The 15,174-nt window shown below is 37.0% G+C and overlaps 1 protein-coding gene and 1 long non-coding RNA gene across 2 annotated transcripts; both read left to right on the top strand.

Annotated features, from left to right (window-relative positions):
• The first annotated feature begins 1,547 nt into the window (after positions 1 to 1,547).
• Positions 1,548 to 3,086, top strand: LOC149560753 (uncharacterized). Its single transcript, XM_089824783.1, has 2 exons — positions 1,548 to 1,685; positions 1,788 to 3,086. Exon 2 carries the CDS (start codon positions 1,788 to 1,790, stop codon positions 2,418 to 2,420), a length of 633 nt encoding a protein of 210 aa, XP_089680909.1. The 5' UTR covers positions 1,548 to 1,685; the 3' UTR covers positions 2,421 to 3,086.
• On the top strand, positions 2,647 to 8,779 carry LOC149560752 (uncharacterized). Its single transcript, XR_016363720.1, has 3 exons — positions 2,647 to 2,854; positions 7,827 to 8,154; positions 8,452 to 8,779. It is a non-coding gene; the product is annotated as an uncharacterized LOC149560752 (long non-coding RNA).
• The last annotated feature ends 6,395 nt before the right edge of the window (positions 8,780 to 15,174 follow it).

Genomic DNA, 15,174 nt, shown 5'->3' with positions numbered 1-15,174 from the left:
TTTGTCTAAAGCATATGTATTGATCGTAGTATGATATTAAGTACTTAGTGCCATATTGGGGACTTTGTCCTCTTATTCTCTACCTTAAATGCCCAAAAATATAATAATATAATAGAGAACTTAACAAAAAAAATGAGCCATCCTATCAGATCACAAGTGCATTTCTAGGCAAAAATTAATGCATTCACAATGTTAATTTAAAACTATTTAACTTTATTCTCATTCATCTAGACCTCTACAACCATTATGCATTAGGCAGGAACTATGACGCATTGCGTCTCTTGTTTAAACTAAAAATGTCATCCTTTTGTGTTGTATTGTGTAACATAAACATTATTGTACTGACAGCTATACATTTCAAGTGTTTATTCATTAGTATAACGACAAATAGTTATTGGGTGTTCATCATATTTTTTGTTGAGGTGTCTATTATTTGTTGACATTTTGACTTGTTTAGATATTAGTTAAAAAAAGATCTAAATCACAAAACTATCACAATTATTGAACCCCTTATCATTTACTAGAACTTTGCATGTAATGACATCACATGTAAACTCCTACGTCACTAGAAGACCCACATACATCCACGCGTCTCCATTGAATGGTTGCAAGATGGTAACCTTATCACCGGCCATCATTAATTGAAGAAATGTGTTCAAAAGGAGGGGAGAAAGTAAGAAAGTGTGAGTTGAAAATTTTAAAAAAATCATTTCAGGCTTCTCCATCATTCACCTAAGTAGTTATCAACCCTTTATATCGCTATTCCGCATTACCATTACCCAACTTAGTGTAGAGAACTAGCGTTACTGTACATGGCCTACTTAATTATTTACCATTAATTGTGAACCGGACAGGATGTACCATCTGAATTGTCCACAATGAAGGGCTATCGCATTGCCGCGCATCACCCTCCACTTTATCCTACATTTGGTTCAATGGTGACTTGACAGCATGTCCCCTCAGCTACAGCGTTTGACAGCAAGTGAAATGCCCTCTGATATTGGCCGCTGTCAGTCTATACGAATTTTACTCATTTCATGTACGAAGTTTATTTATTTTACTTAAAAACATAAAAAATATATATTTATATATTTTGTAAAAAGATGTCGCCTACGCAGCAATGTATTTCCTCATGATTTGACCAATTATTTGATTTCGTATTTTTAAATTTATTTAATAAATACAGAAAGGTCGATTTTCGTTGCGTTCATTGATTAAGTGTCTCGAAGAATGGGCTTGTTTGGAAGAGGTTGGATCTATTGCATTCCAAACTGTGGGGCCCTATGTTATGTTTAGAGGTTTAACTTTCAAATTACCCGCCTGCTATGGGCTCCATTCCTGTCTACGAATTCTTCCAAGTAATGATATTCAACAAAGCCCTTGACTGATTTGTGCATTTCTTTGAGATTTCCCATATTTTTCCCCATGGAATTCAGAAAGTGCGAAAGAAATCCGAAGTTATTTTCGTCAGGCAAATGGCGTCAGTGGCGTTTGGCCTCTGTGGATGAAGTGAGAAGGAACATGGAAATGATTAAGCAACAGAAAATCCTGGAGTCGTGGGATATTGCACGCCTTTTGGATGGATGGGTGGATGGCCCTGGCTATCGATATACTGTTATGAACGAGTACAAGCCTGGAAATGGGACACATGCTGCTAGTAAGAACACAACGATCAAGACCATCCCGTAAGTTGGTTGTTCCATATTTAAGTTATATGGCTTTATTGTTTATATATATTTTCAGCTTGAAGAATTGAGCTGGGCTAATTCTGAAATAACATTCTGCAGATGGGTACATTTGAAGAAGAAATCCTTTCTGGATTAGAGTTGAACAGTGATGGAATAAAAGCAGCTCTGTTGCTCTCCTGTGACGATAAAATTACTGAAGTCATGTGCTTCGTTTTATGTAGTATTACAAAGGAATTTCAGGACCAAGGCGAGCGTCAGAAGGAGTTAGATCGTTTGTCAGAGAGCCTGAAGGAGACCTTTAATCAGGGTAGAACGGTATTGCACTACGCTGCTGATCAGCCTCACAATGAAAGACATGCAAAGCGTGATGCAAAATCGCTTTTAAGCAATTTTGAGTATGGAAAAGAGTTGTTAAAAGCTCCTGATAAATACGGGAGGACGGGTCTTCATCTTGCCGCTGTTCATGGCTACATCGACCTTTGCCGTTTTCTAATGAGTGAGTGCGGGTTGGAAGCCAGTGAAAAGGATCGAAAAGGTGAAAATATACTGCACTTGGTTGTAAGCAGCAATAAAATAGACAAAGTAAAGAGTTTGCTGCAAATAGAGGAGATGAAGAGTTTAGTTGCTTCGCAGGACGGCAAGGGTAAGACGCCGTTGCATAAAGCAGCTGCCAACGGTGATACACGTTTTATCGGAGCTCTAATAGGCATAGCAGGAGTAAGATCCGAATAATATGTTCGTCAGGCAGACTTGTTTGGGCAAACGGCGCTTCACGAAGCAGCAAGTGGAGGTCACAAGGAAGCCGTGATGCACCTTTTGACAATGGGATCGAGGCCTCTCTTAGATATTGCTGCAAATACCAGACCCAAAAAGGGCAAAAGATATTGCTGAAGTACTGCTGCAACATTGCGCATCTGATGAAGAGAGGTTGCTTTTGTTGCGGGCGTCGGCCACTGGTATGGGTACAGAAGAGCAAAGTGCAGAATTGTCACCAGAACTTCAATGTTTTCTCAAGGGACAAAGAGACCTCGCTGAGAAGAGCTCAAACGAATTGTTACTTAGCGCGGTTAAACTGGGGTACAACGCATTGGCATGGGAGCTTATCAATAGAGGTGCCAATACTGGTCAATTGGACGGCGACTCCAGTCAACGGCACGTACATAAGTGTATGAATTCTTTACATCCCTTTCTTCTTGATCAAAATAGTACAAAATACCATTAATATTGTTATTAATGAATTTTTAACAGATGTCCATTCCCATGCGCATAGATTAACTTGAACAGCCTTCATAGTTGCCGTTCGTTTCATCATTTAAGATATTTTAACATTGAAAAATCTGCCGATCTGTCCCTAATATGGATTTTGGCTTGTTGCAAAATCTGCCGATCTGTCCCTAATATGGATTTTGGCTCGAAGCAATGGTATTGTGGATAAGTTAGATTTAAAACTAATCTACCATTTCCTTTAAACTTATATATGTCAGGCTAATATTAGAATTGATATTAAATAAAGCTTTTAAAAAAATTAAGAGATATATCATGGGGAAGAGATGATCACAATATTCTGAATTATCCAAAAAAATCACAATATAGAGACCATCAACAATAATTTCTAAAGGTTGCCAAAGTTTATGAAAGCTAGATCTTTTATGTTGGTTATTTGTTTGCTATGTCTACTTCTTTTGGTTCTACGGTTGCTTGAAACTTATAATGTATCATGTGGTTATCATTACATGTGTTGTTTAGATATAACAAAAAATAAAATAACAACTTTAGAGATCATCAGAGAGGATATCTCTGATAATCATATATACAACTTCTACAACTTTGGTGTTGACGTTCACTCATGGTGGTTTTCGTCTAGGAGGAACTGTCCCCTCTAGATCTATAACAATTTTGTCAAGATCTACTTCTTGTAATCTCTACTAATGGGGACCTCCCTATATTTGTGAGACTCTCTAGTTTAGATACACAATTGACTTCTGAAATTAAAACATGGATTCCTAATGACTTGGATTTTCTCCATGCTTCTTGTTCCTAGGAAAGCCTATGGAAGGATTAGAATGTTGCAATTCCACAACCATAACAAAAAAGTGTGCTGGTGGGTCACTCTGATCATGGATCCCTATCTGGGGATATGCCAATTTTTTTATATGCGAATAATGGACTAGAGATCCTCCTATTGTATTTAGTGGTTAAAAATATCTCACAAGATTTTTCTCTCAATTTTGTTGCAAATATTTTGTCATTTAGACCAACCATTTATACGGTTAGGAGATGAGTTTCAACTAAGTGGAAACACTAAGGACTGGTAGAGGTGGGTTTTATGGTGGGTACCTCTTCTTGTTTAAAATTTCGATGGAGGATAACTATAAACATGTTTTGGTAGGAACATGGAAGTTTTGAAAGCATTCTTTGGTTTTTGCCAAATGGAAGCTATGTTTTGAGCCCAGTGTTGATCTTTATAGAATGGCCAAGTTAGGGTCAGGCTTCCTAGTCTACCCTTAGAGTATTAGGATGAGAGAGTCTTTAGATGGATTGGAGACTCCTTTGGAAACAACATTAAGGAGGATGTTGTAACCCTTTTCAAATCCTAACTTGGGTTTGTTGGGTTTAGTGTCAATGTGGTTGTAAACAAACCCCTCCCCAACAACATTTGATTTTAATTTAAATGGTGCACCTGGAAACAAGCTCTCATCTATGACGATTTGGATTTGTACTAATAAAAGTGCATGAAGTATAGGAATATGATTACTGAGTGTAAACCTAGTTTTAACTAGGAGGAGAATGTCAAAGAGAAAATTTCCTTAGCTAATAAGAGTATTCATCAGAACTGTTACCTTGGATTCTTCTCTAGAGAGGCCCCAAAATATATTTTTCTTCTATTGGGAGTGATGAAGGACTAGGAAAAGGATCTTAAGGATTACCTTCTTACGAAGAATAGTGAAAAGTTGGTCTCCTCTGTTAAGAAACCCAAGTAGATGGAGGATTCCAATGGTCATCATAAAGATCAAAAGATCCCCTCAATTATGGGGGATGTTGCATTGGCCTTTGAGGTTTGCAAGGATGAGACTAGGACATCTAAAGGGAATGCAAAGATGACCCATTTGGTGGGTAGGTGGGATTCATTAAAGACAAATGCCTCCCCTACTCAGATTGGGTTTGTAAACATAGAGAACTAGCCTTTGTTGTCTCCATAATGGTTGAATTGCCCCTCCCTAAAGGGTACCCTAATGGTATACTTACCATTCTATGACCAAGCACATGCGAAGGTTTCTACCTCTTTACTTGGTGGGGGTGAGGAGGGATTGAAGTGACCTACAAAGAAAACCTATGGACTATTGAAGGCTAATGTTGGCTCAAAGATGAAAACTAGTAGACCAATGGCAAGGATGATAAGGACAAAGGTGATGTCCCATGAGATTTTTCATTAAAAGAAATAAACCTTGGAGGATGTCCAAAAAGGTGAAAAATAGAATTCATTACCTAGAACATGAGGGGCCACAATATCCCTCAAAAATTATTTTTCTTTGAGCAAAATGTTTTTTTACCACAAGTCATACAAGAAGGTAAGATGAATAAGAATAATTTTGACACAACGATGAGATATATATGGCTAGGTGCTAAGTATTCTTATAGTGAAGCAATAGATGCCTCAACGGAGATTGCAACTATGTGGAATCTTGAAAAAGCTTGATGGTAAGGAGATCCCAATCCATCTTTGTTTCTTGATAGTGGCATTTTATGATAAGATTAGTAAATAGGTTTTGTTTAATTTTTATGATGCTAATACTTGGGGGGAAGATTATTTGTCTATGAGGATGCCTCTTTAAGTATGGTTAATTGTAGTATATATAAAATTATATGCATGAGGGATTTTAATGTTGAGATAATGGGTGTTGCACACATTGCATAATATTGTTATATTATATTATTTATTTTATTATGCAATGTTGTATGTAGGAGCACCTTGATGGATGTGCACCATAGAAATATTCCCATGGAATATACTTGATGATTTGTATTGTAACATTGTGATAATATTTGATGTAATTATTTAATGTTAGGAAAAAAGAATTAAATGTCCAATATTAAATGTGGGGTCAATGGGTTAGGTGGCACATGGTTTATGTAATGCCAGTTGATAATCTTTTGGGACTTGCTAATATATAAGCTTCCACAAGGGTAGTTGTAGAGTTAAGACAAAGAAAAAAGGTAAAACGGTAAGAGTTGAGCATGATAAGGAGCATGATAACGCTTGATAGGTTAGCTAAGGGAGCATTTATGAAGGTTGGAAGCATGGTGTGGGATGTGTGGACTCTTTCCTTTTCATATGGATTACTTGGTTGTGACTATGGATTTGAAGGCTTCCATAGTTGTATTACAATGGTATTTTTTAAAAATAATACATGGTGATGGATGCTTCTAGAAGTTGGTTTTTTTTTTCACTCAATGAGGCTTTCTCAGGTTATATCCTGTGTCACATTTTTGTGGGTATGTTGTCTATTCTCTTGCATGTGGATTTGAATTACATATTTATTTTAGATCTATTATGGGTTATGTTGAAGTGGTTATATTTTTTGTTGCAATTTTCCTTACAATTTGTATCAGAGCTATAATGTTGTTGTTGTAACTCTAGATTGGATCCATGGGAATGCATGAGAGGATAAAAGAAATGAAAATATATATAGTTTTTAAAGGTTCATTATTGTAGATCAAGGGGTTTTGATTTTGTTGTTATGATGAGATGTTGGTATATTTTGAGCATGTGAAATTTTCGATCAAAAGATTTTTCGGATGTTTCATTTAAATTCGGGTTTTATGGGGGGGAGCTTGTAGAAATGACCTCCTAGAAAAATATAGACCTCACCATTGGATCTAGGTCAATGTTTCCATAAAAAAAAATTCATATAATATGCCCCAGCTTGGGCATGTTGATAGAAAATGAAAAAAAAAGTTTTAGCCCATGATAGCTGTCAAATTTAACCCCATCAAAATTTTTGTCACAAAAAAATCGAAGTGAAAATGGTAAAAAGAGTCTCTTAGTAAAATGGACATACCTTTCTCTCAAGATATCAAATTTTGGACTTCTTATAGTCATTGGAAAGAAAATTTAGAGTGCTACAACTTGGTGTAGGTTTGATTCGATGATTTTGACTTTTTTTAAGGTTTTAAGAGGCCAAAAGTTAGACTTTATTTATTTAGAGCATAGTTTTGGGCATAACTTGAGCACACAAACTCAGACTTTTGACTTCGAGAAGTCAACAGAAAGATTTTGGAGAGCCCTATACATTAGTTAAAATTTTGTGTAGGTTTTGTATAATTTATTTAATGATATATTGACAATGGTAACATTGTGAGTTAATGATATTGTATGTTTCAGAGATTTGGAGATTCAATGTCATTGTATACTCAGCTTATATGTTTAGATTGGTATCATGGTGATATGATTATTAGTGTCTTATTTGGATATGAATGATGAATTGTTGGGTCTACAAGTTGTGTAGTGTTGTAAGTGGTCTATACTTACAAGTTACATTTATGGCTTGCTTATTGGTTGTCTTTACCCATTGATCTTTCATTATTGATGCATATTCTGTTTGGTGGCTTAGATTTTGGATGACTATGCCTTAAGCCACATGATTTGCTAATTTTTCTTTATGTACAAGGGATGAGATGTTGTTAATAGTTTGTGGTGGAGGATTGTGGTTGACTATTTTATGTTTACAGGTTGGACACATTAAGAGTTAGTTTCTCAGTTCATGGTTGTGATCATTATCCCATAGATTTTGGCATGGAATGATTAGATATATAGGTACTTTATTAGTGCTCATTCATTTGGATTTCTAATTTGGCTATGGTGGTATATATTCTTGGTTGAGGATCATGGTTATTCAGATCTCATGATGTGCACTTTGAGTTATTTGATGGTTTGATTCCTTAGTTAATTTTCATGGTTAGAAGATAATTTTTTCATCATGATGTTATGGATAACCTAGATACACATTTTACTGGAATCTTGTGATAGTAATGAGGCGGCAGTGCTGAATTAGTTCTTGGTTTAGTTTGTATCTTCTTGGGTTCAAGATCTTGGTTTCACTTGGTATTGATACTTTGGTTGTGTGTGTGTATACCTAGGGGATATTCATATAGGAGATGAATTTTATGATGCCATGGGTGACTCAGTAACACAATTGAGTGGGAATTTTTGGAATTGATATATTTATTGAGTATTTGTAAATGCTGGAGGTTTTAGATCATGTTCCCAGAGAAGCATCTTTGACATTTGGATGGAGCACTTGTTATCTTCATGGTGTGTGAACATGGTTAGATCTTGAGGACTCAAGGGGTTCTTGGTTATCTTTATGACATGCGGAGATGGTTCTTCATAGTATGTGGAGATGTTTTTTCTTCATGGTGTGAGGAGATGGTTGCATCTTGAGGACTCATGGTGTTCTTGGTAAAGGTGTGGTTTATGCTTTCATTTGACATGTTATCCTTCATTTGAGGATGGTTTTATTATTATGTCATGGTATACACGTTTAGATTTTTGGCATGTTATAGTATGTTCATATGGAACATGTTATCTCTTTGGTTGAGATGATTAGATCATGTTGTCATACTTATGTTCATGAGGCCATGGTTGGAACTTTGACATTGATCTTGGTTTAGTTTCTTGGTATTGAGTACATTGATCATTTGTTTGATACTTCATGATATTACTATGTTGCATTTGGATTTGACATGGATTGATTGGTTACAGATGCTCATGGATACTTAGAGATGGTGGTGATGCTGAGTTTTCTTAAGATTAGAGATGTATTTTTTGAGATGGTTGATGGTTTCAACATGAAGTCCCTAAGGCATTCACTTAATATGGACTTGAGAGGAGATTATTCTTGTATTAGTGTTGGTTGGAGATTTGGATATCTTTATGAGAATTTTGATTCTCCACTCTTGGTCTACTTGATAGTTACTACTTGAGAGGTACAACCCATTGTTTCTCTCATATGTATTATGTTTATGCTTTTCTTTCATTGATATGGATCTTGAGCTATGATTTATGAGTTAGATCTAGAGGGATCGTTTAAGAGATGGTTTAGCATTGGTTATCTCCATGTGCATATGTTGTTATGTTGGTAGAGTTTGGGAGATGGTTTTATATTGGGCATATTTCTTAGATTAGGAACGGTTATTACTTGGTTTAAGAATGGTTTATGAGTTTGATCTTCTTTCGAGAGGATTTTATCCATGATTAGTTATGGTAGAGTTTGGGTGTTATTGTGGCTTCTAATTTAGGGTTTTATGGAGGAGATATTGCTTGCACAGTTTACATCTATAAGTGTGTATAGAAGGACTTGATACAAGTTATCATTAACATGGTTTCTCCTTGGTCTTAGTTATCTTCTTGGATGTTTGGTTTCACCTATATTGGATTTAAGATTGGTTAGAGATTGTGATCACTAGTTTGTGATCATGTGTGTCATGTGAGAGATGACATGATTACTCTTTTATCTCTTTCCTTTGTTGGTTGTGGGGAACTTGGGAGAGTGTTGGATACTTATTATGAGAGTTATTCTTGTAGATTATTGGTTTACATGTTTTGGATATCCTTTATACTAAATGGATTCGCTTCTTTGAGATGTTGTGAGTGGATTTGTTATAGATTTGGCATTATCTTTTATAGTGGGAGCTTATTGGTATATATGTGGTAGGTATTTCTCTTAAGGCTTGTGATTGTAGGTTATGAATTGAATATGTTGATGATGTGAGATTCACTTGGTATACCTTTGGAGGTATGGATAGTTGGATGGGTTGACACTTGTTGTGGGTTCTATTTCAGCTATGGAGTTTTGACAACTACAGATACATGTGATTGTTAGGAATAAGGTGTCTCAACCTTGTATAATTCCTATTCTTATTATTATTTGTTTTGTAAAATGTATTTTTGCAATTAATATGTAAATGTGAGTGTACATGTCTAGTTGGCATGTTGATCACTTACATGTGTCGGCATCTTGAAGTGTGTAAAGGAGATCGTGGTTGAAATGGTTATGACGAATTCCTATGACGCGTAAGAGCTTTTTAAGGAATGAGCTATGATAGGTGTAAGAGCATCTTATGAAATGAGGCCTATTTGGGTGCCCAAGAATGAGTGGTTGGTGTGTGTAACCGAATATGCAAAAATAGGTTGGTATGACGGATTCCCTTACACTTCTCTTGTAACCGCTATTTTTGGTGGATTCTATGACAAGCTGTCATTGTTTATTCAAGAGACGGATGCCCTTTTCTTGGTATTGGATGTACATGTGGCATTGTGCATGTTTCTTGGTGGTTGAGCCATGAAAAATGCCCAACTCCATTATGGGCATTTTGTTGGGTCTTAAGATGTTCATAAAATGAGTATTGCATGTTGTAATGCAATAGTGTGATAGATGAAAGTTTGCAGGTACTAAGGTGCTGCTGGAGTCTTCTATTGTTGATGTTGAACTTGCATTGCAAGTGTATTGTAATCTTGTGTTGAAGATAATACATTGTGCAGGTTCTAGAGGGGTGCGGTTGTTTTACCAAAAGGTTTTTTCCCACCGGCAAATCTTTGTGTTATGTGTTCTTTCTCTATCTAATTTCTATATTCATGGTTGGCTGCAATAATGTTGTTTACATGATATTGAATCTGTAAGTGTAGAAGATTTTTAAAAGGATTTGCACTATACTTTCCTTATTAGATTAGTGTAAGAAGTTGTTTATGCACCTGAGTTTCCTTACAAGTGGTATCAGAGCTTGATCAACTTTTGATCCTAGTTGTTGGGTAGGGTTTTTTGAGCTAATTTCAAGTTGAGTGGGAGTCTTGTTTAGAGCATCCTGAATCTTATTTGTAGATTAAGATGGTGAGTTCATCATATGGAAGAATGGAGGTGGAGAAATTTAATGGCACTAATTTTGAGTTGTGGAAACTCAAGATGGAAGACATGTTGGAAGATCATGACCTATGGGAAGCAACTACAAGTGCTAGAAGACCAGCAACTATAGCTCAAGTAGATTGGGATATCAAAGATCGTAAAGCTAAGGGTCTCATAAGACTCTGTTTAACTGATGCAGTCCTTCTGAATGTTCTAGATGAGAAAACCGCATATAGTTTGTGGGAGAGACTTGGGGCCATGTATTAGGCCAAATCTCTAGTGAACAAATTGTTCCTGAGGAAGAAGTTGTATTCTCTGCGAATGGAGGAAGGTGGATCCTTAACGGATCATTTAAATGCATTTAATTTGTTGGCTGCACAGTTGACATCTGTTGGTGTCAAGTTAGAGGAGGAGGATCGTTGCTACACACTTTTGTGTTCTTTACTAGATTCATGGGACCATCTTGTGATGGCTCTCGAAAGCACATTAGTCACCTTCAAAATGGATGATGTGGTGTCTTCACTGCTATTAGAGGAGATGTAGAGAAAGGCTTCCGTTTCAAAAAAAGAAGCCCTTGCTATTCGTGGGAGATCCACAGAAAGAGGAAAGAAAAATGACAATAAGTCTGACAATACTGGTAGATCCAAATCCCATGGGAAGTCAAAGACTTCCAATAAGTCCAAGGAAAAATGTTGGAACTATGAAAAGACTGGGCACTTTCGTAAAGACTGTAAAGAGCCTAAGAAGAAGAAGAAAGCCTCAGATTCTAGTTCTGAAAAATCTCAAGAAGATGGCGATGCATTCATCGTAGCTTTGGCAGCCCATGCATCTGATGATGTGTGGTTGGTTGACTCGGGTGCATCTTTTCACATGACCTCTCATCGAAACTAGTTCTCAAGATATGAAGAGTTCGATGGTGGAAAGGTGTACTTGGGTGATGATTCTCACCTAAAGACAGTTGGACGGGGAAGGGTCACTATCAAATTTCCTGATGGACGAGTAAAGGGAATCAATGGAGCTATGCACATTCCAGGTTTGGCACAAAACCTATTATCTATAAGTATGCTGAATGATGTAGGTGTGCAAGTTGTTTTTTCGAAAGAAGGATGTAAGATGATTAGAGGATCAATGGTGCTTGCTAAGGGTACTAGGAGAGGTACTTTGTTTCAGCTAGATGCATGTATTCCTCTATGTAACAGTTCTTCATCCTCACCATCTGAACGAGCAGTGAAGAATTCTATGGTTATTGGTTCCGATGGCAATGCAAACACTTTGGAAGGAAAGCTTCCTACAGAAAAGACAATGTCGTGGCATATGAGACTTGGCCACATTGGTGAGAAGGGTCTCAGAACCCTGAAAAAGAAAAATCTTGTTGAGGGGTTAAATGATTGCAATCTCAAGTTTGACTTCTGTGAACACTGTGTATATGGTAAACAAAATCATGTTCAGTTTTACTCTAGTTCTCACAAATCTTCTGATGTTTTGGATTTTATTCATTCTGATGTATTTGGTCCTGTAAAGTTCCTTCGATCTCCAAGTCTGTATTTTTTGTATCTTTCATGGATGATTGTAGTAGAAGGACATGGATTTATTTCCTTAAAAGTAAGATACAAGTCTTTAGTTGATTCAAGGAATTTAAAGCCCTTGTAGAGAATTAGACTAGTAAGAATATTAAGTGTGTGAGAACTGACAACGGTGGTGAGTTTTGCTCAGCAAAGTTTGAACAGTTCTGTAAAGAACAAGGTATCATGAGGCATACGACAACTCCTTATACCTCAGAGCAAAATGGAGTTGCAGAGAGAATGAATAGGACACTGATGGAGAAGGCTAGGAGTATGCTTAGTGGAGTTGGTTTAGAACTAAGGTTTTGGGCCGAAGCTGTTGCCATTGCTTGCTATCTAGTTAAGAGATCTCCTACATCAGCTCTTTTTGGTAAGACACCCATGGAGGTGTGGTCTAGTAAGAAGCCTTCAATTAGAAATCTTCGTGTTTTTGGTTGTGAAGCTTATGCATATGTTCCAAAGGAGAAACGATCTAAGTTGGAACACAAATCTGTTAAATGTATTTTCATCGCGTACAATGCTAGTGTGAAAGGATACAAGCTTTGGGATCTTGTGACTAGTAAGGTGTTGTATAGAAGAAATGTTATTTTTAGAAAGCTAACATCTTCTCCTATTGTGCTACAACCAGATGAAAAAGAAAAGAAAAAAGATGTTGTTCAGTTGCCTCCTACCCTTGAGAAGACTGAACAGAGAGACCATGTTGGGTCTAATGATGAGGAGAGCTCTAGCATCTTTGATAGTTCAGAAGAAGAGGAAGAACAACCTCAACCTCAGCCCTTGAGGAGATCCATGAGAGAAAGAAAGCAACCAGAAAGGTTTGGTTATTCTATGTTAGATTCTAGTTGTGCTTTTTCTTTGATTACTAACACTGATGAGCCTAGATCTGTGAAAGAGGCTTTGGGCATGGAAGATGCAGGTTCCTAGATTGAGGCTATGGATGATGAGATGGCTTCATTAGAGAAAAACAAAACATGGGACCTTGTACCTTTGCCTAAAGGGAGAAAACCTATTGGCTGTAAATGGGTGTTCAAGAAGAAATTCTGTGCAGATGGCAGTGTTGAAAGGTACAAAGCTAGATTGGTTGCAAAGGGGTATTCACAGGTAGAGGGAATAGACTATGGTGAAATATTCTCTCCTATTGCAAAGTTGACATCCATTAGATTTTTTTTATCTCTTGCTGCATCAAATGATTTAGAGATAGAACAGATGGATGTGAAGACAGCTTTCCTTCATGGTGATTTGGAGGAAGAGATTTATATGTCACAGCCTGAGCACTACATTGTTAAAGGTAAAGAATCCTTTGTTTGCAGATTGAAGAAATATCTATATGGTTTGAAGCAATCTCCTAGGATGTGGTACGTTAAGTTTGATGCCTTTGTGTTGTCAATTGGATTTGTAAGATCGAAATCAGATCATTGTGTTTATTTAAGAGTTAAAAATGATCGCCTTCTTATTGTTGCATTATATGTTGATGATATGTTGCTGTTTGGGAAGGGTAAGGGTATAATTTCTGATTTTAAATTTCAGTTGTCAGCACAGTTTGAGATGAAAGATCTTGGGGCAGCTAGGTACATCTTGGGTATGGAAATCAGTAGAGACAGGTCTAACAGAAAAATTTGGTTGAGTCAGAGTAAGTATGTGAAGTTTGTGTTGGACAGGTTCAACATGGCAGATTGTAGACCACTATGTGTTCCTATTTTTGTGGGAACAAAGTTATTTGTAGATGATTGTCCAAAATCTCTTAGTGAGGTGGAGGACATGAGTAGAGTACCTTATGCTAGTGCAGTTGGCAGTCTTATGTATGCTATGGTCTGTACTAGACCAGACATTGCCCAAGTAGTGGGAGTTCTAAGTCGGTTTATGGCTAATCCTGGACGGATACATTGGGATGCAGTTAAGCGAGTATTCAGATATTTGAGGGGTACATCTGATTACTCCATATGTTATCATGGTAACTCTTCTATATCTCCACATTCAGTTTGTATTCATGGGTTTGTGGATTCAGATTGGGCAGGTGATATTGATCATAGGAGATCCACCAGTGGTTATGTGTTCACTATGTATGGTGGTGCCATCAGTTGGATGAGTAAGTGACAACCTATGGTTGCTTTGTCCACTACAGAAGCTGAGTACATGGGTGCTACTCATGCTTGTAAGGAAGCCATTTGGCTTAAGAGATTGTGTTCTAATGTTGGTTTTGATGCAGAATAGATTACTATTTGGTGTGACAGTCAGAGTGCTATTTGCCTTGCGAAGAATCCAACTTTCCATGCCAGAATGAAGCACATTGATGTGCAGTTTCACTTTGTGAGAGATATGGTGGAAGATGGAAAGGTAAATTTGGAGAAGGTCGATACTGTGAAGAATGTTGCAGATGCATTAACGAAACCAGTGGGCACTGAGAAGTTCAGATGGTGTTCGGAGTCTATGTGCCTTTCGACCTATAGCGGTTAGTTCCTGTTATGTTCCTGATTGCTCTTACAAGGTGTTCGACAATTGGGAGAATGTTAGGAATAAGGTGTCTCAACCTTGTATAATTCCTATTCTTATTATTATTTGTTTTGTAAAATTTAGTTTTGCAAATAATATGTAAATGTGAGTGTACATGTCTAGTTGGCATGTTGATCACTAACATGTGTCAGCATCTTGAAGTGTATAAAGGAGATCATGGCTGAAATGGTTATGATGGATTCCTATGATGCATAAGAGCTATTTAAGGAATGAGCTATGACAGGTGTAAGAGCATCTTATGACATGAGGCCTATTTGGGCGCTCAAGAATGAGTGGTTGGTGTGTGTAAGAGAATATGCCAAAAATAGGTTGGTATGACGGATTCCCTTACACTTCTCTTGTGACCACTATTTTTGGCAGATTCTATGACAAGGTGTCATTGTCTATTCAAGGGATGGATGCCATTTTCTTGGTATTGGATGTACATGTGGCATTGTGCATGTTTCTTGGTGGTTGAGCCATGAAAAATGCCCAACTCCATTATGGGCATTTTGTTGGGTCTTCAGATGTTCA

The sequence above is a fragment of the Cupressus sempervirens genome, chromosome 4 (assembly GCF_028749045.1).
Source record: "Cupressus sempervirens isolate cs-2001-9-10 chromosome 4, ASM2874904v1, whole genome shotgun sequence".
Taxonomy (NCBI): domain Eukaryota; kingdom Viridiplantae; phylum Streptophyta; class Pinopsida; order Cupressales; family Cupressaceae; genus Cupressus; species Cupressus sempervirens.
The sequence above is the reverse complement of the archived record's forward strand: the minus strand, read 5'-3'. Positions and strand labels throughout refer to the sequence as shown.